The 26,381-nt window shown below is 51.6% G+C and overlaps 1 protein-coding gene across 1 annotated transcript in view; it reads right to left on the bottom strand.

Moving 5' to 3' along the window:
* MYO18B (myosin XVIIIB) overlaps positions 1-26,381 on the bottom strand; it is a 248,035-nt gene that overhangs the window by 157,347 nt on the left and 64,307 nt on the right. Inside the window, exons 15-21 of the mRNA XM_032883267.1 lie at positions 24,810-25,002; positions 21,114-21,194; positions 18,929-19,076; positions 13,206-13,365; positions 10,891-11,074; positions 9,899-10,109; positions 6,299-6,408 (exon numbers count right to left, since the gene is read on the bottom strand). Of these exons, the coding sequence (XP_032739158.1) occupies positions 6,299-6,408; positions 9,899-10,109; positions 10,891-11,074; positions 13,206-13,365; positions 18,929-19,076; positions 21,114-21,194; positions 24,810-25,002 (1,087 nt within the window). The remainder of the gene's footprint in view (positions 1-6,298; positions 6,409-9,898; positions 10,110-10,890; positions 11,075-13,205; positions 13,366-18,928; positions 19,077-21,113; positions 21,195-24,809; positions 25,003-26,381) is intronic.

The raw sequence follows: 26,381 nt of genomic DNA, 5'->3' as shown, positions 1-26,381 counted from the left end.
AAAGAGCCAAAGAGTCCAATCTGTGGCACAACGGTGAGTGTCTGACCATTGACTACAGTTCTCAACCCACACATAGCTCCATCTGTATGAAGGAAAGCCTCGCAGATTCGCAGTGTTTGATTACAACCTGTGCCATCCATTACACTCTGCTGACAAAGGGGCAGCCCCTGAGAATCCAGGATTTATAATAAAAACAGGAATGAAAAACCCAAGCAGAGACATCAATAACCTCATACAGTGGGGAAGACAGACTCCATAAATCTAGCCCACGTACATTACTAAATAATTGGGGAAAGATCAGAATCTGGAGATACTATTATGTATTATCTAAAATGTCCAGTCTTCAACCAAAAAAAAAAATCAAAACATACAAAGAAACTGGAAAGTGATGGCCTATGCTCTCAAGGAAACAAACGAAAAAATTAGTCAGTAGAAACCCTTCATGGGCTTCGATGTGTGACTTAACACAGACCTCCAAGCAACTATCATAATGCAGAATTCTCACTCATGCCTGGCTCATGATCCATTACAGCAAGTCCTAATAACTGGTAGAGGTTCAGAGGTTACCAGGTCCTCCTGGGCTCTGTGGAGTGATGACACATCCTTCCCCTCCACCCTCCCAGGCTCAGATTATGAGTCCTTGAACCACGTGGGAGAAGCCCAGTTCATGCCTCCACTTACAGAGACCTGTTGTGTCCTAGAATATTGCAAAGAGTTTTCTCTCCAATATTCAACAAGGATGCATCCAATAAGCATGTGATCTGACTTCTCACATTAACCTGGACATGCCAGAAAGGCAATGAGAGACTCCAGGAATAATGGGGAGTCAGGGATGGGAATCCTTCCCCAAATCACACCTTGGCAAGTAGGGTGGTGTCAAGAATCTGTGTCTGTGGAATCGAATGCTCATTCGGGGAGCCATTTGGGTGCTGGGAGCACAGCACCTCTCTCCTGAAACACACAACATGACCTAGTGGTCACCATGGCCCAATGGCTGCCATCTGTTGTGTACCTTCTAGGTGCCAGGCACTTTGCTATGCCGTAAGAGTGTTGTCATGTTCATACAGCTATCAGATATAAAAGGGATAAGGATGAATGGAGAGATGGCATAAACAAGGATTTGAGTACAAGTCTGTCTGATTCTAAACTGCATGCTTTCAACCACTGAAAAATGATCAAATCAACCCATAAGGGTGGGACTATGTCTCTATTATTTAACTGCATATGCTCATAACTGTCTATAGAATGCTGTGTGAACACACACACACACACACACATACACGCTCACACAATTGAGTTGATTAACACTGAATGGAGGAGTACATGGGTCACTCAGTTTGTTAAACACCTACCTTCAGCTCAGGTCATGATCCCGGAGTCTCAGGATCAACCCCCACATTGGACTTCCTGCTCAGAGCAGAGCCTGCTTCTCCCTCTGTCCCTCAGCTCACTGTGCTCTCTCTCCCTCTTTCTCTCTCTCTCTCAAATAAATAAACAAAATCTTTAAAAAAGTAAATGGAAAATGTGTACAATTATTAAAACAGAAAACCCCAACTTGAGGAAGACAGTAAGGTGGGCAACAAAAGAATAGTGAATACATTGCAGGGGCTAAGGCCATGGGAACGCCTGAATAATGGTTCAGCACTGTGCAGTGGACAGCTCCCCCTCCTAGCCTTGGGCTCCTAGGGGTCCCTCCCCAGCAGAGAGGGGCTCAGACAAATTCAGAGGAAACTGGGGGTGTCCACAAAGGTCTGAAATGGAACAAGAGTGGCTGTCATCAAGAAGATAGATGACATCCCTTAATTGTGTTCTTCAGATCACGCCCGCAGGGACAGATTTTGTTGGTTAAAATCAATCAACACTTCAGCACTCTAAGGAGAAGAGGGCAGGCCCTGGGATTTCCTCACATCAATCGAGGAGACTTGGCAAGTCCTGCCTGAGCAGCAGAGAGATCGAAGAGACCAGAATCTGGGACATGGCCAAAGTGAGCTGACAGAACCCCTTGAGTGACCTGCCTGAGATTCCACCATTTGTGGTCATTCTGGGTGGGCTTCAGTGCAGGCAGCTGCATAATCTTAGCTAGACAGGATAACCTAGGGGAGAGGAATGAGACCCAAGGTGATCAGATCGGGGGACAGGATCATTTTGGAGAACCGAGCATGTGCCTGGGTGTCTGGATGGGACAGGGACAGCCTAAACATCTGGAGATCAGAGTGAGGATACTGCTCCCTAGAGCAGACCACAGAAGGTCAGAGTGGACAGGACTTCCTTCATCATTTTGCTTAAGCCAGTTCAAATAATGAAGATCAGATTTCTAGGCCATGCCCCTACCAATAACTTCTCAGCTGACCATCACTGACCACCAGATAAAGCCCAGATTATCTTGTCCTGCCAACAAGGATCCATGGTCTGGCCCCTGACATTACACTCAATCTCTCTTCTTGACGCATGGCATCCTTTGTGCTCCAGCCACACTAAACAAGCCATGCAACCTCACCACTGGACCTTTGCACACGCCACAGTATGGGTTGCCTTCACTCTTTCTCTTACCCATTCCTCCAAATTGTCCCATAGGGCTCAACTCAATCATCACCTCCTCTGAGGAGTCTTCCCTGAATAACCCCCCACCCTGACTGCAAACATCGACATTTTAGTGGTGTTCCCTGAGGTGTCCCAAAGCCATTGCTCTGCATAGAAAGAGCCTGTCTGAGTCTTTCCCTCACCCAATGAGACCATGTTCTGTCCATCCCAGTATCTCTGGCATCCAGCACAGGGCCTAATGCAAAGCAGACACTTGGTCTTTCACTTGGTGAAAGCTGAACAGAATCAAGGATAATGATTTTAAATTAACATATTACGGATGGCACATTCTGTATAGAAATTTACTAGACCCCCTGCCTATCCTCAAAGGGCTCCCATTCAAAAGTCTTATGTGAACACAAAAAGATGCTCCACCTCATGGATCATCGAGGAAATGCAAATAAAAACCACAGTGGGATGCCACTTCACCCACCTTCGGATGGCTCCCATCAAAACAAAAACCAAAACAACAGAAAACAACCAGTGCTGGCAAGTATGTGGAGAAATTGGAACCTACGTGCACTGTTGGTGGGAATAGAAAATGGGGCAGCCGCTATGGAAAACAGTGTGGCATTTTCTCAAAAAATTAAACACGGGAATACCATATGACCCAGAAATCCCATGTCTGGGCAATACCCCAGAAGAAATGAAAGCAGAGTGTCCGAGAGCTATCTGTACATCCATGTTCTTAGCAGCATTTTTTACAATGGCCAAAAGGCGGAAGTGACTCAAGGGTCCATTGACAGATGGATAAGGAAAATCCTCCATAGATACACACAAGAGAATACTACTCATCTTTAAAAGGAAGGAGGTTCTGACATCTAAGATATGGATGAATCTATGGGAATTCTGTGAAGTGCCATCAGCCAATCACAAAAGGACAAGTACTGTGCGATTCTACTTATACGAGTTAGAGCTATCAATTGCATATCAATTGCAGAATGCCAGTTGCCAGGGGCTGGAGGAGAATGAGGAGTCCGTGTTTCATGGGGGCAGAGCTTCAGTTTTAGGAGACAACAGAGGTGCTGGAGATGGACGGTGGTGATGCTTGCACAACGAAATGAATGTGCTCAATCCCACTGAACCAGACACTTAAAAATGGTTACAGTGATAAATTTGATGCCGTGTGTACTGGGCTACAATAGTCAAAATAAAGAAAAAAAGAAAGCAAGTCTTGCGTGCAGAATCTGAAAGCCCGGGTTCAAATCCCAGCTCCATCAGTACCTGGCTGGGCGGTGATGGCCTCAGTTGCCTCTGCTGCAAAATGGGGATAATTCCCAGAGTGGGAAGACTCTATCTTTTGAGGTCTATTTCAGGCAAAGCATCTGAAATTTTTTCACCCCGTGCCTGTGTTGCGATGAGTTTGCGCATACGTGGTACAAGGCATGTGCTCTTTTTGTTCAAGGGACACAAAGAATCCAGCAGGTGCCCACCAAATGAGTGCCCATTGTTAGGAAAGAGTCCCATGGGGGTGCCACATATTAGACCCACAGGGGACCTCATCAGGGCCCCTTTCACACCCTGCTAATGAATTCTCTCTGCTGCCATCTAGTGTCTGATGACCATATTGACCTTTCCTCGCTGTCAAACTTGTCTTTGGAAATCCTGAGGTCTTAACTGCTTTGCACACAGAAGCTGACAGTTTGCCCACCCAAGCACGTGTTCATGTATAATTCATGGTGTATCACGCTGCCTGGCAAATGAATATTTATCAGCTTTTTCATAAGAGGCTGGGTGGTGTTTCCTTTTGTTGCTACCAAAATTCTATGCTGTAGCAAATGAAATTTGTGAGCAAATAAAAAGAGAATGAGAAGTGGTGAAAACTCCCAACCAAGTCCATTCCACTTGTAATTTTCCATTTTCTGAGGCCCTCCAGCATGCGTATGGAGGTGGTTTCGGTTTGGCTACAATAGAGGACCGCTGAGTCGTCCAGAATAGCATGCTACCATATGCTCTACCTATTGCCCCCGCAGAAAACTCCCCCACACCCCACATCGGGGCTGTTTTTGACTGCAGAAGAGTGTAAGACCTTTTCCATGGCTCCATTCCAGATGCTCGGAACACGGATCAAGTAGGGCATGACCAAGGACAAGGAACCCCACATGAAGATTAGTACAGACTGGCTGGTGGCATCAAGCCCAGCAGCTTCAGGACTTTCTAAAGGGGCTGCCACCAAGGGAGGGGATTTCCCTGCACCACACCAGTCGGGTCTGATGTCCCCTCCCTATGGTGAGTTAGGAGGGCTACGTAGAAGGCCCTGCCTTGTCGGCAGAAAGGGACCTGTGCCCTGGTCTCTACCACAGCAAAAAGCCATAAAGGACCTAAGAATTGGGACTCCATTTACTCTTCTCACCTTGTGACCACCCAACTGAGGGTTCCAGTGCTGATGATCTCAGACACATGGGGGCACACTCCCCTGCAGGTGGAGTCTCAATGGGGTTGTGAACATGAGGTCTGTGTGGCTCAGTTGCCATCCCTCTGGTCTTGCAAGAGGGTCCCGATCCAGTACTGACGTTCATGATGATGGTGATAGTTCATGTACACTGAACCCTTGTGATGTAGCCCCATGCCCAGCCCATGAACTCCACCACTGCATGTAATCCTCAAAACACTCTCTACAGGGAGGCATTATTGTCTTGCCCACTTTACAGAGGAGAAGACTGAGGCAGAAAGATGCCATAGCTCGCTTACGTTCACGCAGCCCCAGTCGGGAGCGAATGGTGGCCCTGTTTGACTCTGGAGCCCTGCTCTCTCAGCTGCCCCCCTGGAAGCCACAAACATGGGTTCACAGACAAAACCCACAAATGCTTGGCTGTGTTCATGTCCCTGAGGTTCCATTTTCTCATCTGGAAGAGGGACACAATGGCTCTCGGTTTACAGGATTGTCAGGAGGAGGCAGGCTTTTGCAAATTCTAAAGGGCTCTGTGATCATCAACTGTCCAGTGGCCATTCTTAGCAAAAATATCTATCGATGGCTTGACACTAGCGTAAAGACAAGGTCCTAGCCATGGGAGTTTATGGTGGAGTTGGGGAAAGGAGACACATGGGGGCAGAAATATAAAGTGATGCATTTGTATTCATTCATTCGTTCATTCATTCATTCATTCAATGGACAATTTATTGAGCTCTTGCTCTAAGCCAGAAAGCGTGTAAGAAATTAACACAATTTCAGAGGAGGGAAGGGCTACATGCACATTAGAACAGGATGATGTGAGGAGCTCTGAGCCAGCATCTGAATAGCAAGATGGCACCAGTCAAGAGTGCTCCAGACAGAGGGAAGAGCTGGTACAAAGGTCCTGAGGCAACATTCATGATGATTCTCTAAGATTGGGGGGCTCTGGTGTGAAATACTTCCTGAATACTGGGGACTGAAGTTCTCTTTTCATAGACTACCCTGGGGTTCTGGTGCTGAGTGGAACTCCTTTTGGAAAGTGTGGCTTTTCATCTGGCTTAGGGCCCTTCTAGTGTGCATGCGCTCTTCTCATGGCCTTAATAGTGTCCTCCCACACTTCCTCACGCAGGGCTTCAGGAGGTCATCCCTAAGTGACAATGCAGGGGGGTGCAGTCTGGAGCAGGGGCCTGAGACAAACCTCATTCCGCCCTCACTTTTGCCCCCAAGGCCCAGGTCTCTGATCCCTGCTGGTCCAGATGCCCCTCCGGGGCAATCCCTCTGGAACAGAAGCACCCAGGGCCCCGCACCCTCTCTTGTCCCACATACCTTCCTCTCGTCTATCCTCTCGGAGACCAACATGAGCTTCTTCATGAGGACAGGGTCCAGCACCTGGAATCGCCGGCGGAACTGAGGGAGCCCCATGTGGTCAGCGTAGCCTGGTGGGAGGGGAGGTGGGGCCAGGGCCAGAGCAAGCAGAAGAACAAGGAGTCCAAGTGAGACGACCAGCCCGGGTCCTGGACTCGCAGGCAGCCCCTGCCCTGTTCCCAGCCTGTCAGTGAACTTGCTGGGTAGACTCACTTCTTGGGGCCTCAGTTTCCCCACTTGTCAACTTAACAGATTGGGTTCAATCAGCATTTTACAAATGTGTTCCCCAGTACCCAAACCCTATAAAATGCTCCACTGAACATGTGAAAAAGCAGCACTCTCATCTGCCCCTGGAGGGTCACACTGCGTGCCAATGTCAAAAGTCTCCTTGGACCGCTGAGGGAAGATGCCAGATCGGCTTTGCTGAAAACTTCTTTGACAATGGGAAACAGTCTACGGCCATACCACCCTGAATGCGCCCGATCTCGTCTGATCTTGGAAGCTAAGCAGGGTCGGGCCTGGTTAGTACTTGGATGGGAGACAATGGGAAACAATTTTTTTTGTCCACCATTTATGACCACCCCACAGGCTACATGGATAGGCTGCATTGGGTATTTTCAAAGGTTTGTTTGTTTGTTTGTTTGTTTGTTTTAAATCTAGCATGTAGGATGGACACGTGTACCCTTCTAGAAAGCTCCCGAGAGGTGACATTAGAGCAGGCCTCTGAAGGAGCCATAAGCGATCTGCCACAGGATTGGGTGTGGAAGACAGAGGGGGCCAGAGAGCGGAAACCAAAGCTGTCTCCTTGGTCATAGCAAAAAACAGCATTTAGTGAACACTTCTGTGCACCAGACGCTAGATTAACAACTTTCTTGCATCAAAGACACTGAGGGGCCTCCATCATTGGACCCATTTTATAGATGTGCAAATTAAGGCCCAGAGAGTTCAAGTCACCTAGCCCAAAGTGGTATGGATAGTAACTCCCCTGGCTGTGGTTCAGACCCAGACAGTCATCCAGTAGAGAGTAGCCAACAATAAAGTCAAAGACGAGCAGCGACCCGATCTCAAAGAAACATGAAGTCAAATTCCAGGCCTCAAGGTTTGGACTTGGTCCTGGATGCAAGGGGGCCTCAAAAAGACCCCTTCATTGGCCAGATGGGAGATGGTAGAGAAGGTCTGGCAAAATCTGACCCCACTTTGAGACTTCGCAAGAAGCCCAAATGCATGAACCATGAGGCAGAGTGATGGTGGTGGGTACGTGTGTGGTGAGTCCAGGAAGACTTCCTGGAGGAAGAAACCTCAGGCCAGGTCCCCAGGAGGCTGACCACTCAGAGACGGGGACTGGGAGGTCACAAGCATGCCCATTTGGATCAGACTGATCCGGGATCCCATCCCATTTCTGCTCTTACGAGCCCTCTGACCCGTCATGAATGACCCCAGCTCGTTGAGGTTCAAGTTCTTCACTAATATCAGCTGAGAATAACAGGATCTGGTCACAGGGCCACCATAAGGATTGAATCCAATGACGGGTGTGTATAAGACACTAACACGCACTGAGGCTTTCCCAAATCTGGCCAACTCTTCTATGTTGGTCTCTTACTAACTCATCAAGTTGCCCGTCAGCTCCCTGGGACCTGAGCAATTAGGGCCGAAAGAGAAGCATCATCGAGGAACTTGCCCGGGGCCGGCCACAGCTACGCCCAAGCCGACCAGCTCCAGGGTCTGACCCGCCCACCAGGCTGCGTGTGGGAAATGTCGCACTGGATTATTTCAAAGGTTTTTTAAAAAAATTTGCTATATGCCAGGCACTGGGCTAAGGGCTCTATAAGAATGACATCAGTCAGTAGATGTCTTAATGCTGTGCCAGCATGTCGTAGACATTCAGTACTCTGCATGTACACGTGTGTCATGTGTGCACTTGGATACACACACAGAGACATGACATGTGTGTGATTCAAATTCATAAATTTTGGATAGGTGCGTGTATCTGTGTGCACACATACATTTCTCTTATACAGCATAAAAGAGACAGGAGACACTTGGAGCGGGAAAAAAATGAGGAACTGACCAGGCCTCGGAGGCAGACAGTGGAAAGTGCTATGGTGAGACATCAAATCTTTATGTGGTTGGAAAATTTCGCCCTGCCCCAGGCAGACTGCACTGGGAAGGCAGAGGGCAGACACCGCAGTGAGGACCCAAGGCTGAGATGATGGGGACGGCCGGCCCAGGCAGGCACACGGGGGTTCTAACCGGTAGTCCAGAGTGTCTGCAAAGGCCCAGTTCCTCCTGCCAGCCAGCCAGAACAGAATCAATTGGGCACGATTGTGACCATTCTGCTCTTCTGTGACATTATCTGTCACCCCTCGCCTGTGGTCATGCAAGCAGGAGGGAAAAAAATCAATGAGACGCTCAGAAAAGTGAGGGTCTCTCCTTTGCTTCCAGCTGCTTCCAGCTTCTCTGTCAAATTCCTGATGCTCCGGGTGCTGGCTATTAATGCAGTGGGAGAAGGGGCCATGGCCAGGCGAAGTTGACCACAGAGAAGTTCAACGAACAGGTGCTCAGCTTGCCAGGCTCCCCACCAGCCCTAGCCACCCCATCCTCCGCAGAGACCATGCCTGGGCCGTTTCTAATGTCAGAAAGGGGAATCCACGCAGCACCCTCTGGGGTCCAAGAGGCAGAAAAGAATCGGAAGGATTCAGCACAAACTCAGCTCTTGAGATGAGCTATATGGACAGCTCAGGCACTTGCTTTCTAAAATAGAGACCTAAAGATTTCATTCCTCTGATTCAATGCCCATCTTCCCCCGGCTAACCCCCTCACCTCAACCCACTGAAAACCAAACCTCCAAATGTGTGTGGCCTGCCTTATCAGCCACAAGTGCCCTGTGCATCTTGAACCCCAGTCCCTGGAAAATCCAAGCTCTTCCCTGCCTCTGGGCCTTTGCATATGCTGAGCTGCCTGCCTCACATTCTACCTCCCAGACGCCAGCTGCTTACTCTGTATCATGACCCAAGTAAGAGGTTACCTCCTCCTGGAGGCTTGCCCTGGTCTCCCCAGGGAAAGCACGGAGCTCCCTCCTCTAGGCATCTGGGAATTCTTGCATCCCCAGATGGCAACGCGTGTCCCTGTCACGTGTTCCCGCCTGAGTTCTCAAACCAGGCTGAGCATCTTGAAGACCAAGGTATTGTCACCGTGGGAATCTCACTCTCCATCCCCACATACAAGCTCCCTGGACACCTGCCTTTGAAAGGAAGGTGGGCCAGACATAGCCCGAGCTTTCCAGGAGCGCACATGTCACTCAGGAGATAAGATGGGCTTTGGCTCTGCCCTGCCCCGACCACGGTGTGACCTTGAGCATGTCCTTCCACCTCTCGGAGCTTCCTTTTTCCCATCTGTAACCACAGCTTCCCTTTCACGGGCTCATTATTTTACAGAAAAATAGGACGCTGCGTGGAAAGCTGAGGCATGTAGCACATAACACTCCCGTCCCTTGGCTACTACCAGTTTGCAAGCTTGTCAAGGACTCAGACACCAGGTGCTCACTCCCTGGCTGTCTCTTACCTGTCCTGTGCAGACGCAGTGACTCCAGGATGTGGGAGCCGGCAAGCTGCACCCTCAGCGCTGGGATGTCCAAGGGCAGGGGCTCACCTGTCCCTGGCTTATCTCCGCCAGGCTGCAATGGGGTCAGAGATCCCTGCCCGCCCCCGTTCGCCACCACAAGGCAGTGGACGAAGTATAACTGAGACCGTCTGATCACGCTGGTCAACGCGTCCTAGGACCAAAAGGAGACGGGGTCAAGGCCCGCTGCCCTGGGGTATGATGGACAGAGACACTCCCCTAGCATTCACTCAGCCTAGCCTCGGCATCTCTGGGGGTCCCCAAGTTCTATGCCAAGGATCGCCTATCTACAGCCTGGTTCACACTCAAGAGGAAAAGGGGAACTTTATAACAGCCCTTGTAACAGATGGGGAGACTGAGGGCCCCAGGTCCCACAGACCCCTCCCAGAAGAGGCGGAGCTAGAACCCAGGACCCAGGCCTATAGGCTTTTCCTGTAGAATAAATTGTGAGGTCTTTTTCAAAACTTGCTCTTCCCGTGGTCCACCTTCTGGACTCAGCCTGACCACTGACCAGTCACAGCGCCCTCATTTGTTACTGGATGGCTGTGTCTGGGTCACCTGTTTCCAGCCAGTGCTAGACCCTGCTGCCCTCCCCCAGGGAGAGCCTTGTGATGAAAATAAGGCATCTGAGAGCTGAGGAAGGCAGGGGGGACTGGATCAGCTGGGGTATTTGTCACCGGGGTCAGGATCCTAGGAACCTCCCACAGCTGCCCAAGGCAACGCAGAGCAGCCCAGGCTTTGGTCCCGGATGTGGATAGATCAGGGACTTGATGGAGGACGTCTCTTTGCTGCCCTGAACCTCAGCTCCCTCCTCTGCAGAGCACAGTGTGAAACCTGCCCCTCCAGGCTCGCTGAGGAGGGGAGTGGCAGATGCGGGTTGCTAACTCATCCTGGAGGAGGGCACTGGCTACGGCTGGGACAGGGCTCCCGCTTACCATCTGTAGCTTGATCTGGGAGCACGGGGCTTTCCTCTTCACGGCGGCCAAGCTGCTGGCAAATGCCCTCCTCACCACGCAGCTCCTCTGCAAGGCCTGCTGGGAGGTGCCCTCCAGGCCGGCCACAGCCCGGCACACGGGGGGCAGCTTGGCCCGGGACTGGAACAGACTCCTCAGCTCCTCCCTGGCGGGGAGGAGGGGAAGGAGAAAGGGACTTTAGGGGCTCACGGGGAATGGGCCCCACCTTGCTACTTACGAACCTGCTTCCTGAACCTTCCTCTTCTATCACACCTACCAGATACCACACTTTAACCCTCAGTCCCTTCTGCCAGACAAGCCTTTGCTTGGTGGCGAACACCAGCTTCTTTCTCCAGGCTCCTCCCTCCCCTGATTTTCCAGCAGCAAGAACAGTGAAAAGACCTACTGGATGTCAGTCGTTACTGATGGGCCTGGGGGAATCCCACCGAGCCTGTGCTCGCTTAGGGAGCAAAGGCACCTGGGTTCTCTCTAGAGCAGGCCCAGCACACAGTAGGTGCTTATGCCACACATTTCATGCGAGAACGAACAACTCACAGGCTGAAGAGGCAGTTTCTGGCCCTGCAAGCTAGCATCCGTGAAGTGCCGGCCTGATGCCCAGCGGCAGACAGGGCCTTCCCTCGGCACCCCTGTAACACACAGCTATAGGGCCAAGGCTCCCCAAGTGTCTCTTCTGAGAAATCTGAGATGCCTTGCCTTCTTGTTTGGGCCAATAAGGACGAAGAACTCCACGGAGGTCCTGCGGTGCCCTTGGACAGGGCTGGGACCCAGAGAAGGCCTCGCGGGCCTCCCGGGTCCCATCAGCCCTCTCCCCTCCAGTGAAAGCACGTAGGCAATTTCTATCACTGTCTGCCATCCAGGCCAAGCCCCAGCCCCAGCCCTGCAGCCCTACTATCTGCCGCCCTCTATGCCTCCTCAGACTATCCAAACTAGTAAGGATCTTCGTCCAAAGGATCCAAAGGTATTTGGGGTGGTTAAATTCCTGGCAGAGGGCAAAGATTCACAATGGCTTGACTACACTGGTATTGAAATGAAAAGCTGGGGCAGACCTGGGGGAGCTCCACCCCCCACCCCTGGAAGCAGGAGTTCTGAGAGGGCAGGTCAGGGCCCCGGAGGAGGTGGGCACCACCCCCTAGTACAGGCAGAAGAGGCTCCTTCATAAGCCCTCAGCTATGTTATGCCACCAGAACCTCCCATTTCTCCGACTGTGAAACTGAGGCCCACATCGTGCAGCTTAAAAGCTGTGAAAGCAGAAGTTGAACATTTGCCTGACTCCAAAGCAGTGTAGTATTCGCCGGATCATGCAGCCTGGTCCAACACAGGCTTCTTTTATGGGGAAGGAGGCCAAACAAGCAAACAAACCCAAAGGAGAAACAGTGACTGCCCACAGTCACCCAGGTGGGGAGGGGCAAGGCTGGGACCTCACTCAGGTCCCCTGGCCCTCCATGCTCATGGACCTTCCTTCAGCCCCACCCCCCAGCGTGCTCTCCCTTCAGGAGCTGCATGCCCTTGAACCCTCCTGCACCATCGTGGGCTGAGAACTTCTGCAAGGACCACATATACAGACTCAAGTCGATCCCAGTCCTGCCGCTCTTTGGCTGTGTGATCAAAGGAGGGCCACTTTACCGGCTGGGGCCTCAGTTTTCTCATCTGTGTAATGGGGCTAAGGAGGCAGTGTTGTTGTAAGGATTAAGAAGATACTTAGCAGGCGTTTATCCTGACGTAGGGCACACTGCCATGGGTGGTCAGTAGGGATCACCTCCCTCTTCCGGCACCCCACCCCACCCCCCCAGCACCTCCCTGGTGCCCTCGGCTTCTCTCTGGTGTCCTAGCTCTGCCCCTGCAGGGTTCCAGCAGCGAAGCTGGGAGGATCAGCCTACAAGCTTGCGGGTACAGACACACACCCACAGAAGCATTTCCAGTAACTGTGGCCCGCAAGCCACCCTTGCCGCCAGCATTTTCTGAGCAGGGCCATCAGGGAAGGCGGTGTGCTTTTTTTTTTTTTAACACCACAAAACATTATTGCTTCTGTTTTATGACCCCCCCTAGTTCTAGAATGTCCATAAAATCGTTCCAGTCACATCATCTCCCAGCTACTTAATGAAAGGCAAGCAGCCAAAGGAAGAAGTCTTGGCTTTCTGGCCTTTGTCCTGTACCAGCCCCAGGGTCCCATCGGATCTTGGGGACGGGGCTGCTGGACAGACCCTCCGTCACCGAGTTATTGGGACGGCATGGCCCCAGTGGGGAGGCCGGACCCAATCCCCGTCAGCCGGGCTCACCTTCTGGACTGCTGCAGCACCTGAGGGGCGTCCAGGGCCGAGAGGTTGGGCTTGGCCCTGTGGAGCCAGCCCGCAAGGTCATAGCGGACGGGGTCCTGGCCCAGCTGGTGGAAGATCTTGAACTGCAGGGGCTGCTCACAGGACCGAAAGGCAGAGATCCCTGAAAGCAGACATAGCATGTGAGTGTTGGGGTGTAGGGTGTGGGAGACACTCTGCGATCGCTTGGCATCACTAAAAACACATTTTTTTCCACTTAAGTATGTTTCCAGAGAGCCAAAGATCACAGTTCTGGGCACCCACCCCTCTCCTCTGTACGCATGTCTGTGCGTTCTTTCCAACACTGACTCAAATCCTCCTTGCTTTCTTAAACACAAGATACCTCTTCTCCCCACATACCATCAGTGCGCACAATCATCATGATTTTTTGCCATACCTGCATACTGCCTGGGTTGTTACTTACTATTTGTTTAAATCAACACACATTTATAAACAGGTAAGTCCCTTTATAAAGAAGCATTGCATGGCAGGTTGGGTGTGCACACTGTATTTTCTGATAGTCATGGAAATAAAAACATAATCATTACGCATTTTGAAAATATTGGCGTGCCACCGAAAATTGTCTTGAATGGTACCAACCGAATAAACACACAGCACACTCTTGGGAGATGCTGACACACGCTTGACTGCAAGGGACAGGGTGGGAGAAAGGAAGGGGTTTGGAGGAGCGAGAGCGGGCCTGTGTTCAAATCCTACCACTACGACTTACTGTTCTGTGGCAGGGGTCAAGCCTCTTCAGTCTCTGACCATCAGTCTCTTCCTCTGTAAACTGTGAATTATACATACCTCCCAGCGGTGGCACAAAACTTAAAGGACATAATGTGCGTGAAATACATTAGCATAGTGCCTGGGCCTTGGTTGTCACTCAGTAAGCCCTAGTGGGTGTCACAACCTTTTCTTACATTTAACCTTGTGCCAGTGTCTGGGGCCACAAAGCCTTCGTGTCCATATTCCTAACACCAGCATGGTGCCTGGTACATGAATGGAATCCCTGAAGTGCTTGTGGAAGGAAGGGAGGGAGAGAGGGAGGGAGGGAAAGAGGAGGGAGGGAAGGAGGGAGGGGAAGATAAGAAGCAAGGGAGGGAGGGAGGGAGGGAAAGTAAGAAAGGAAAAGAAGAGAAGGAGGAAGGGAGGAAAGAAGGGAGGGAGGGATGGAAGGAGGGTGGGATGGAGGGAAGGAAGGGAGGAGGGAAGAGAGGAATCCTAGTAAATAATCAATCACTCTAATCGCAGAGATGCTCTCCGGTTGAGTAATGGTCCCAGACCAATTACTCTCAGGAGCGGTAGTATTGTTTCGGTTCCTGTCTGTCTTCTGAATTTCTATGAGTTCCCATCTTCCTACTGTCAACGCCCCAGCACATTCTAGGGTCCTGAGTCCTTCCCTCCCACGCAATTTGCCACCTCTCTGCTGCAGGGAGCAAGGAAACGAGAAAGCCACATTTCTCAGAATTCCGTACGCAGCAAACTCCATCTGGGAGTCTGAGGGCTTCTGATGCGTGAGTGATGTGGGTGCTGTAGGGTGTGTAGTCTCTTGGAGGTCCACTGTGGTCAAGACCTAGGGCTGACCGAAGTTATCAGCAAGGAACACTTCTAGTGAAGTGACGTATCCCTTCATCTAGCACTTCTGTGAGGCCTTCGGAGCCCACGGTCCCTGCCATCAGGGGGCCGCCTTCCAACAAAAGCAAGGGAACAAAGCGGCCGCCTCACTCTGGTGCGTCCATCCACGCTGCCTGTAGGATGTCCGTGCTATCTGTTTACATGGCCGCCTCCTTGCATGGACTGGAAGTGGCTTGAGGGCAGCAACTGTGTTTACGCATCTTTACGTCTCACAGCAAGCACAGAGCCAGGCTTTGAGTGAAGATCCCAAGAGCATTTGGAGAGGGGAGACCAAAGGCAAGAGAGAAGAAAGGACGTCCATGTGGACTAAGCCCCAGCCAGCCTCTGCTGGACACATGGCCACGCATGAGGTCATGAGATCCCACTCTGGTCTCTGAAGTGAGCATCGCTGGGCTGGTTTTCTAGAAGGTGACACTGAGGTTCAGAGATGAGCCCGCTTGGCTGAAGCGGCACAGTACACAAGGACAGAGCCAGGATGAGGACATAGGTCTGCTGGTCCGAAGCCCATGCTCCTCCCCAGTGCTGGCCTAACGCACGGAGGCATCCTATGTCCCAGGAACAGCCTCAGGAGACCACTCCCAGGCTCCCAGGGGCTCTGCTCAGCCCTCTCACCCTCCTCTTTCGGAGGTGGTTTCCACCAGTTTTGTTCATCCAAGCATTTCATAGGCTTCATTTGATCTCAGGAGCCCATGGAAACAGCTTGAAGACAGAGTCGGACCCACTACACCCCTCTCGAGACTCTGTACCATCACCTCTCCCAAGAGCCTGACACCCCCAGACAGGGGTAGGGGCTTCTGGGGCCCCTGCACCCCCAGCAACCACCCTCTACATCTGCTTTGCAGATGCCTGTCGCCTGACTGTCCACTGAGCCTGGGCCCCATGCGAGCTGCCCGCCAGCCCAGCAAAGATACTTAGCAGAGACGTAACAGCAAAGCACTGGGTTCTCCAGAAAGCCCCCCGTGTTTTGCCTGACTGAACATTCTCATTAACTCAGAGCTAATCAGAAAGCCCCACAGACAAAACATCTTTTTTTTTTTTTAACCGAAATATCTGATTTAATGGGTCTATCTCTGTCGGGCCAGGACAAAGGACATCAAAGTCTCCCTCCGGGAATGGATAGCTTCAGACCACCCTGCTCAAGGTGTCTGGAATTGGCAAGTCGGGCCTCACAGGAGGAGAAGAGGGGACCACAGATGTCTCTCCCCAGATCCCCTCCAGCCCCAATCACACACCCCTGTTGCCTTCTCCTTCTGAGCCTCCTCTGGGTCACCTGCCTAAAAGTCAGGATCCAGAAAACATTCTGTTGGAGAAACCATCTCATTTGCTTCTGGATCATGGGGTTTTGCCATATTCATCTATTCTGCATCAAGGATGTACTGGAGCCTTCTCCAGGCCAGGGTCATTGTGGGGCAGAGGGGAGAGGAGTGGCCAGGCCCCTGCCCTCATGAGCTGACGTTCCTGTGAGGACAGGTGCATTCCGTCTGGAGGGCTGCAGGGGAGACCGGAAAAGCAGGAGAAGAGAGAAGGGGGTGCGGGCTGGAGAGGTCATTATTTTTCACAAGGCATCATCCGTCCTCACACAAGCCCCCTGAAGCAGGTGTCACCATTATTACCATTTTACAAACAGGGGAGGTGACTTCCCAGAAGTCACATTCTGAACTCCTGGAGGCCAGAACTACCCTGTGGATTTGAGGTGGGATACTCAGCCCAGAACATACATACACACATATGTACACATACACATACATGTGCATGTACGCACACATACGTGTATACATATATATCATATTTGACCTGAGAGTGGATTTTTTCTTCTGCTGCTTTTTTGCAGAAATTAAAACATTTGTATGGACCCCTAAAAGCGCTGTGCCTGGCAAAGTCAGCCCTGGGCCAAATCCTCTAGGATGAACTTGGGTACTGGTGCTCTGAGCCTGTGCCAGGGAGAACGGCCAGAGCCCTCGGATGCTGCCACTGTTTCTGCTCAGAAAATCGGGTCCTGATGAGAGTGCAGGAAGGCTCTGTGGACGTCCCGGACGGAAGCCTTGGCAAGTCCCTTTGGGGTATAGGCTTTTGCCATTACCTGCCCAGCGGACCACGGCAAAGAGAGCTGTCATGCGTCTTCTGCCAAATATTCTCCCAGTTTCCCGTACACTACTCCAGGTGGACGTTTGCCCCAAATATTCCATCGAAATGGTACTCATCTTGGTTGTCAGTGACCCATGCGACCAAATCATTAGCCACTTCTCAGCCACGCCTCACCCTCCCTCTGCCTATGGCTTCCTTCCTAAGCCACCCCCTCTGTATTTGTGCACAGCCGAACACCAAAGGATTACCCCGGCCACCCCTCCTCGGTTGCCTTTCCTGGTCACTGGCCTCATCCCTGGGCCTTGACATTGGAATGTCCCAGAGCTGACCGCTGGGCCCTTGTCTCTGCCAACCTGGATTCCTGCATGATCTCAACCAGAACTGTGGTCCTCAACCTTTTTACGGATTTCTTCATTTTATCTTCCATCTCCTCTGCTAGAATGTCCACCCCAGGGAGGCAGAGATATCTGTCTTGTTCGGGATGGATCTCCTGGCCCAGGACAGTGGCTGCCACATGTGAGGGGCTCTGGAAACACTGCTGAATGAGTCACATGGTTGTGGGGGTGGAAGATCTCAGAGCCCATCTGCCTTCCAGAGAAGCCTCTGGGCATCTGGGTGGAGTCGGGGACGCGGGGTCATAAGAGATTCTGTTGCGGACAGAGATTGCTTTGTATCTGTCTGCTGACTCCCTCTGGGGGATCTCAGACCTCTCTACAAGCATCTCTCTGGAGCTCAGGGTCCTCACCCTGGGGGGTAAGAACACCAGCCACCAGACCGGTGACAGGATTCAATGAAACAGCATACATGAAGCTCTGAGCCCAGAGCCAAGTGTGGAGAACGGACAGCTTTCTTCCAACCCCTTAAGTACCAGGGAAAACAGTCTTCATCGCCATCAACAGCCCTGTGCTCATCGATCGGCACTCATGACACTCCACGGCCAATAACCAAGCTGATAATCTCTCCCCCAATGACTATCACAGAAATCCTGGTGAAAGGGAGGCAGGGGTGACCCCCCTCCATCCTCTTCATGTAAGCACTCCCCCTGGGGCTATTCAAGGTTTGCTTAGAGTTGCCCTCGGTGACGCATGGATAGCCAGACTTGAACTTGGAGCTGCATGAAGCCAAATTCCAAAGTCAGAGTCCAGCACCTCTGACCTCGTGGTTCCATCCGGATGTCTCCATCTCTCCTCTCGATGCTCCCTCCCCAGTTCAGCCCAAGGCCAGTTGCCCTGGGTTCATACCCTCAGAGTCTGCCCAGCTCCTCTCTCACCTCCCAGACTGCCTTCCATACTGCTGCCTGCAGGAACTTTCGAAACATGAATCTGACCTTACTTCCTGCCACATAGAGTTCTTCATGGCTTCTCAGAGCTCTAGGATTGAGGCTAATGTTTTTTGTGTGTGTGGCCCACAAGCGGGGCCTCCAGTGGTCTGAGCCTAGGCAACATCTCTGACTTTGCTGTCCTACACAGTGTCTCCTCTTCTCTGGCACATTTGTCTGCACGCCTCTCCCCCAGACCCCCTGGCTTCTGCAGGAATTTGGTCTGCCTGACGCGCCATCAAGCACCAGGGTCTGTCGTCTTGGGGTCAAACCCAGGCTCCTCTGTTAGCTTGTCCACGCTCTCCCTACATCCTCCCCCGGCTGGCTCGCCACTGCGTAGCACGGTGCCCGGCACACAGTAGCCAGTCAACACATTTGCTGACCACACCGATCACTGATCGATGATTGATTGATTGGTAAATAATTGATTATTGATTAATTGACTGATAAATTTCATTCACTGATAAATGAATGAAAGCACATACAGGCATGTGCACAGACATCTGTGCACTCAGAAACCCCCCCCCCACTATCCCCCCCATACAAACCTTGTCAGAGCTTTCTCTGCAGCAGATAAGAACAGATTCCAACTCCCAGGCTGGACGCAGCACCCTTCTCCCTGAGTCCTTAAGCCTGACTCCCTTACCTTCGGCCCCAGCACCTTTCTTCTCAAAGGCCGCACAGAGACGCTCCAGCACCACGCTGTCACTGGAGCTCTCCACCCGGACCTCCTCGTCCAAGAGCCAGAAAAGACCCCTGGAGTCCTCAGCACCTCCAACGGCCGGTAAGCGGACCTGGTGGAAAATCCAAGATCACTGGGGAGCCCTGATCCCCGATGGAGGCCAGAGTCCTGGGCTTCTCTTCCCACCTCTGGGAGTCAGGGCCTCTGAGACCCCCAGCATCACGACCCAGACACACCAGCCCAGAGCCGTGCTCCCAATGCACCCCCCCCCAGATTCCCAGTGAGGAAACCTCAAAACTGTTACAACCCCTCAGTTTCAGGAGGTCTGAATCCAGCCTCTGTCCTCATTTCCTGTGTGACCTTGGGGAACTTACTGCCCCACTCAGAGCCTCATTTCTTTTTATATAAAATGGAGACTGACAATACCTTCCTCAGAGAGCTGTAGTGGGGAATTAACAAGGGAAAGCACTCTGTAAACTACACATTCTACATACACAAAGGCGGCTCTGTATTTGTGCACAGCCGAACACCAAAGGATTAATTCCATCCACATCACTTCTGAGAAGTCTGCATTTTTTTTTTTAACTAAAATCTTAAGGGGAAGGGGAGAGCCGAAAGAAGTTCTAGAGGAGAAGGTGAACTTGGTTCAGTAGCACGGAATTCAAAATCTAGCCATGAGCTTCAGAAGCCATCTAGGTAACTCTGAAGTTTTGTTCCTGGGAACCAGAGAGGCCTAGAGAAGCAAAGAAGCTCGTTTGAGGGCCCCCAGAGAGTTGGCGTCACCCAAAACAGTACCAAGTGGCTATGGAGGAAATGGCCGTGAGACATGGAGCGACCAGCTGTCCCTTGGTGACTGGGACTCAGCAACTTCCCAGGATATGAGGATTTCAGCGCTAGAGACAGCAAAGTCCCTTGGCAAGCCGGGACAGTTGGGCACCCTGACTGGGAAATACTGCCCTCCCCCCAAGAGGCCCAGAGAGGACACATCCTGGGTCACATGGAGAGGCACAGGGGCAGAACGGGGACCGGATCCCAGATATCCTGAGCCTTCACCTTGCCTTTCTTTATGAGGTTGAAATTCACAGCCAGTCCGTCCTCAGAAGGTGGCTGTTCCCAGCCACCGTCCAAGTATCCAGGGGACCCCAAGGTCCCTCCCTCCTCACATTGTCCAGGTTGTCCCTTCTGGCCTGCCTCTTCCAGGTCAGGAAGCATGACACACGGAGGGGGAGCCAGTCCAGAGGGTGCCAACAGGAAGCATAAACAGACAGTGACCAGACAGGGCTCACGGACAAGGCAGCTTTGCAGGGACAGGTGCAGGTCACTAGGAGCCAAGAGAGGGCTTGGAAGAGAAGGCCAGGGTAGCCAACAGGAGACAAAGAAGGAGAAAAGTGGCAGCCTGGGCTATCACGTGGCAGGAGAAACACGTGACCTGTGGGCCAAGCACCTGGCAGGGTGCTCTGTGCTCCAGATCTCCTAAACCTTCACAACCATCCCAGGTCATGCTATCATTCCCACTTTAGAGATGGGAAAAAAAACTGAGAACCAGAGAGGCAAAGGGATGCACTCAGGATCACTGACATTGGATCCGAACTTGGCAAGTCAGGGAAATGGTTCAGGGCCATTCTGAGAGATGGCAGAGCAGAGGTGCAGGTCTGGAGTCGGCCCAGAGGGTTCTTGGGATGGAGAAAGTAAAGGCTTGGGTATGCCCCCACACACACAGCCCATAAATGCATGGACCCCTCATCACTCCCCCATTCTCCATCCCCCCGTAGCCCCTATTCTCCCAGTCTCTGCAGACACAGCATCTGCAGCTGAACATCTGGCCTTCCCAGGCAAGTGGCCACCGGGCACTGGCCCCGAGTGCCCTCAGTGCACCATGAGCTGCCAGGCACGTGCCAGCTGAGCCCATCTCAGACACCAGGCAGAGAGGTGGTTCTCAGCCTGAGGGGGTTTGGAGAGTTGTTGCCCGGGCCACAACCTCAGGCCAGGCTGGGAGTGGATCGCCAGCTTCAGGGTCTCTCCCAATCCCTAGGTGATTCTAGGGGCAGACAGCACTGACAACTTGCGGCTTAAGGACTCAAGTCATCTGGAATTTCAATTCAAAGCCTCGCGGCATCTAAGAGCCCGGGTTTGCTGGACCCTGCCTTACCTGGGAAGGGTTCTGGTCCACCACAGCCACTGTGGTCCCCGGGGAAGGCTCCGGGAGGTCAAAGGGCACAGGAATACCTTCCTGGAAAGTCACAGAAGTTCCATGTTAGTTCCTTCCATGAGCTGAAGAGGGTGGAAAACTTCCGGAGGAGAAAAGAGAAGTAAGGACTTTCACCTCCCCTTAAGCTTTATAATTATTATCATTATTATTATTATTACCATCATCATTTTAAAAATATTCTTTTAAGTAAGCTCTACCTCCATCGTGAGTCTTGACCCTGAGATCAAGAGTCACATGCTCCACTGAACAATGGCAGTAAAACATCCGCGACATAAAATCTACCTTTTCCTGCGTCATATAATTAGTGGCATTAAGTTCACTCACATGTTGTGCACCTGTCACCACGTCCCCACCTCCAGCACTTCTCCATCTTGCAAAACCGAAATGCTGTCCCCATTAACCACTGATTCCAGTTCTCCCTCCTCCCCCTCCAGCCCCTGGCTACCACCGTTCCACTTTCTGTCTCTATGAAGTTGACTGCACTTAAGTGTCTCGTGTGAGCGGAGTCCCATAGGACTCGTCCTTTTGTGACTGGCTTATTGCACTCCCTACAATGTCCTCGAGGCTCATCCATGTTGCAAAACAGATGAGAATTTCCTTCCTCTTTATGGTTGAACAGTAGCCCATTGCGTGGACAGATCAAACCTGTTTACACACACGCCCCCCCCTCCCGCCCCAAAGTGGACACTAGGGTCACTTCTACTCCTTGGCTATTGGTAAAGCTGCCGTGAGGCTAGGTGTACGGATTATCTCTTCAAGACCTGGTCATCAACTCTCTGGGGATAGATACCCAGAGGCAGACTTGCTGGATCACAGGGTAATTCAATTTTTTTTTTTTTTTCAGACGAACAGCATACTGTTTTTCACAGTGGCTGCACAGTTTCGTATTCCCACCAGCCAGGCACACGGGGTCCAATTTCCCCACATCCTTCCCAATGTTTGCTGCTTTCTGGTTTGGTTTGGTTTGGTTTTTTATCATTACCATTCTACCAGGTATGAAGGGCTATCTTGATGTTTTGATGCACATTTCCCTAAATTTCAGGTGATTATTGCCCTTTTGTCTATCTTTTGAAGAAAAAAATCTATTCAGAACTTTTGCCTTTTTTGCAATCAGGCTGTTTGTTAGTTAATTTGTTTGTTTTAAAGATTTTGCTTATTTATTTGATAGACAGAGATCACAAGTAGGCAGAGAGGCAGGCAAAGGGGGGCGGTGGGAGAAGCAGGCTCCCTGCTGAGCAGAGAGCCCGATGCGGGGCTCAGACTCAGGACCCTGATACCATGACCTGAGCCAAAGGCAGAGGTTTAACCCACTGAGCCACCCAGGCACCCCTAGTTTGCTTGTTTTATCTTTATCCCTTAGCCTTTGCTTGAGAAGAGAGGTTATAGACCAACATTCCAATAAATTCCTGACATCGCTCATTCTGCTGGCCCATCAGCAATCACGGTGAGATCTTTATCAGGAGCTAATCATTCAGTCCAAACTTTGCTTTTATTTGCTGAGTTACTAATGAGCATGGGGCTGATAACTGGGTGCTGGAGGGAGTGAGTACACACTATGGTTAATGACAGTCGCCATTCAGAAGTCAGCATGCGGATGTCAGTCACGGCATCGTTTGAGATGGTGTAATGGTGGAGCGTAATGAGAGCGGACGTAACCAGTGAAATGTGTGATTGCTAAAAGTTGCCAATGGAATGAGAACATGGCGATAGCCCGCTGCTGTGAGGAAAAGAGACAACCACAAACCCGTGTGTAGGGACGGATCAGAAATCTGCAGAGAAGATGATATATGGACAATTAAGTGGTATAAAGTACAGACAGCAGGAACAGGGCTTTCCTGTGGGTGTTGGGATTAAAGGAGGTTATGTTTGCTGCTTACGGATATTTCTATGTACTTCCCAGTTTTTAATAAAGAACATGTATTGCCTTGATCACCAGAAATAAGCGAAACAGAAGCGCCTGGGTGGCTCTGTCGGTTAAGTGTCTGAGTCTTGGTTTCAGCTCAGGTCATGATCTCAGGGTCCTGAGATTGAGCCCCACGTCATGCTCTTTATTGGGTTTGGAGCCTGCTTAAGAGTCTCTCTCTCTCTCTCTCTCTCTCTCTCTGGCCCCTCTCACCTCTCTTTGTCTCTAAAAACCACAACAACCCCCCCCCAAAATCCTTTCCCCTTCTGTTTATCTCAATTTCTCCCATCAAGAAGTGAAACCTACTTCCCCACCCATTGGCTCAGGGCTCAGCCCTGGACTTGCCATGACCCACTGAATACAGAAGGGACATTATCAGTTCCAAGACTAGGACTCAAGGGACCCCGCACATCTCTGCTCGTCCCTTGGAGCCCTGCCCAGCGCCATGAGAACAGCTTGGGCTAGTCTGCTAGAGGATAGGACAGTCCTGGTGCACAGATGAGTCATCCCAGCCAAAGCCTGCTCAGATCCGCTCATAGCCAGCTGACCCCCAGACACAGGAGAGAGCTGGCCAGCACCATCAGAACCACCTACCGCCCTACATCTGCCCAGAGACGCAAGAACTCACTCAGCCAAGACCAGAGAACTGCCCAGGAAACCTGAAGTAAGCAATAACAAATGATAATATCTAAAGCCACTATGTTTTGGGGTACTTCATTATCTAGCATTATTGTGGCAATTGACAGATGATACAGGAATATTGCTATTCCTATTTTACATGGGATGGAACCAAGGATCAGAGAGAGTGAGTGACTTTCCTGAGGCCACACAGCCAATAAGTGGCAGAGTTAAGGTCAGACCCCAGGACTCATCATTGGCATCACTTGTTTGAGTTTCCTCCATGTTGATGTTTCTTGCTGTGTAAGCTCCAACCAAAAAAATTTAAAAATGACCATAATTTCAATACCCATTACCCTCTTGATAACCAAGATGGCCATTTCCAACGTCTTGCTATTAGCACTTGCTGGAGTCAGAGGTGCCCCCTTCTGAAAGAGAGGAGGGGGTGGATAGGATGGGGCCGTCCTGGGTGCCAGCAGAGTTCCACTTTTCCCCCGGTTAGGGGCGGGGTGTGTGCGTGAGTACGTTCATTTGGATAAATTTATTGGGCTGTATACTACTGGGGTGTGCATTTTCTGGGCAAATGTAACATTCTCATTTAAACTTTTTCAAACGGGAAGAGAAGGCTGGCAGGAACGTGTCTGCATGTGTTTTCTGGTTCACGCTCCTAGCGTCCCGAGGGTAGATCCGAGGAAGGAAGTGCATCTAGGGCATTGTTAAGTGTTACCACTCTAGGATCCAAAGGCTGGGCAAACTCTCCCATCCAGAATTTTCACCCACACCCAGAGCACAAAGGGTTTTCCATGGGGAAGCTGTGAGCCACAAGGTGTGGTGGGGGGGGTGCATGCAGCTTGGACAAAGTAGACGAGGAAGAACAGGTCACCTCAACGGGGGGACAGCTGTGGGAACAAGGCTTGGGGAGCCCCAAGTTCCCTGGTTCCATGGACTGTAGGGAGCCGTGTGTGGAGACAGGGGAGTAGCAGAGGCCCACAGAGCTGGGGGCCAAACAGTTCATGGGTGGGGGGGCAAACGCGATGAAGCCAAGGGTGACTGAAGCACCAGACTGTCCCCCACACCCTGGCCGGCCGCACGCCCTCCATGGAGCCCAGTCCTACCTGCCGGTAGCGCTCCAGCGTGGACACGAAGGTCCGCTGGTAGAAAAGCAGCTGCAGGCGCTCATGAGCGTAATTGCGGCAAAGCTCTTCGAAGGTGGCCGCCCGGTCCTTGCACTGGTGCCGTGGGTTCTGGAAGCCCGGAGAGTCCACCACCATGATGGAGGCCATGGAGAGGTGGTGGGAAGAGAAGGACCTGGGCAGAGAGAGGCAAGGCCTCAAGACCATGTGGAATCATAGAGCCCAGCCGGCCCACGCCTCCCACGCCCCCATTGCAGATATGGTAAAACTGAGGCAGCACACTGGGTGGGTGTGGGGAATCCAGCAGATCTGGCGCAAGAATGAGGCTCACCGTTTACGGGCTGTGTGACCTGGGGCAAATTACTTAACCTCTCTGAACTAAGGTTTTCCCAACTGTTAAATGATTGTTCTTCCAAGCCCTCACTGCCTTGGATCAATCTGATGAATCTGTCGGGGTGGACAGAGGAGGGATTATTGGCATCAACATGCAGGAGTTGAAAGCTGTTGGAGACAGTCACACAAGGGCTCCAACCTTCCCTCTGCGACAGAGTGGCTGTGTACCTTGGGAGAGCTGCCCAACCTCTCTGGGCCTCAGCCAAGAAAAAGTCAATGATGGCCACAACCCAGAAGGACGCTGGGAAAGCTGGAGGTGATGAGACAGGCTCTGAGGGCCAGGTTGGAGGTGGGGTTCATGCTCAGTAAAGGTGGCCTGTTATTATTATTAATCATGATGATTATCACGATCGGCCCTAGGCTCTGCAGGGCGCTTAGCTCTTCTGTACAACCTGCCAAGGTTTTCCTCCTATACCGCAAGGCCAAGATCAGCTGCCACACACGGATGCGTGAAGACTGTCAGTTAATGCTCAGAAAGCCAGACATCTACGAGGTGCTCGTAGGTGGTGGGGGAGTGGGTTCTGTATCAGCAAGAGGCGGTTTAAAGGATGGGAAGCAGCAGCCACCCTCCGGAGGCTGAGACAGCTTCTTCTGCCAGCAGTGCAAGTCCCACCCCCAGGACACCTTCCACTAAGCACACGCGAACCTCTTCGTTTCTAGATGCTATGTCTGTAGCCTCGGATGGCAATTGCTCTAGCAACAAGAGAGCAAGCGGATTGTGTGTCCCAGAATCACCAGAGAAACCCAGCTGCCCTGCACCAGGCCTCAGACCTGCTAGCAGGATGTGGAAAGCCTAAGGATGTCTCCCGCCTTTGGGTAGGAGGGTGGGAAGCTCTCATGATGTTAGACACCTGACTCCTGGCCGCTGCAGCCTGGTAGACACATTTCAGAGACACGTCCTGGCCCACTCCAAAAAAGAAAAAAAAAAAACCACTGGCACCCCACCCTTAGCAGGAAATTTTATTTTTTTTTTAAATATTTTATTTATTTATTTGACAGACAGAGATCAAAAGTAGGCAGAGAGGCAGGCGGGGGTGGGGGAGAGCAGGCTCCCTGCTGAGCAGAGAGCCCGATGCGGGGCTTGATCCCAGGACCCTGGGATCATGACCTGAGCTGAAGGCAGCGGCTCAACCGACTGAGTCACCCAGGCGCCCCGAGGAA

The sequence above is a fragment of the Lontra canadensis genome, unplaced genomic scaffold, assembly GCF_010015895.1.
Source record: "Lontra canadensis isolate GAN:19392208 unplaced genomic scaffold, GSC_riverotter_1.0 scaffold87, whole genome shotgun sequence".
Lineage (NCBI taxonomy): Eukaryota > Metazoa > Chordata > Mammalia > Carnivora > Mustelidae > Lontra > Lontra canadensis.
Note: the sequence above shows the minus strand (reverse complement) of the source record. Positions and strands in the feature narration are given on the sequence as shown.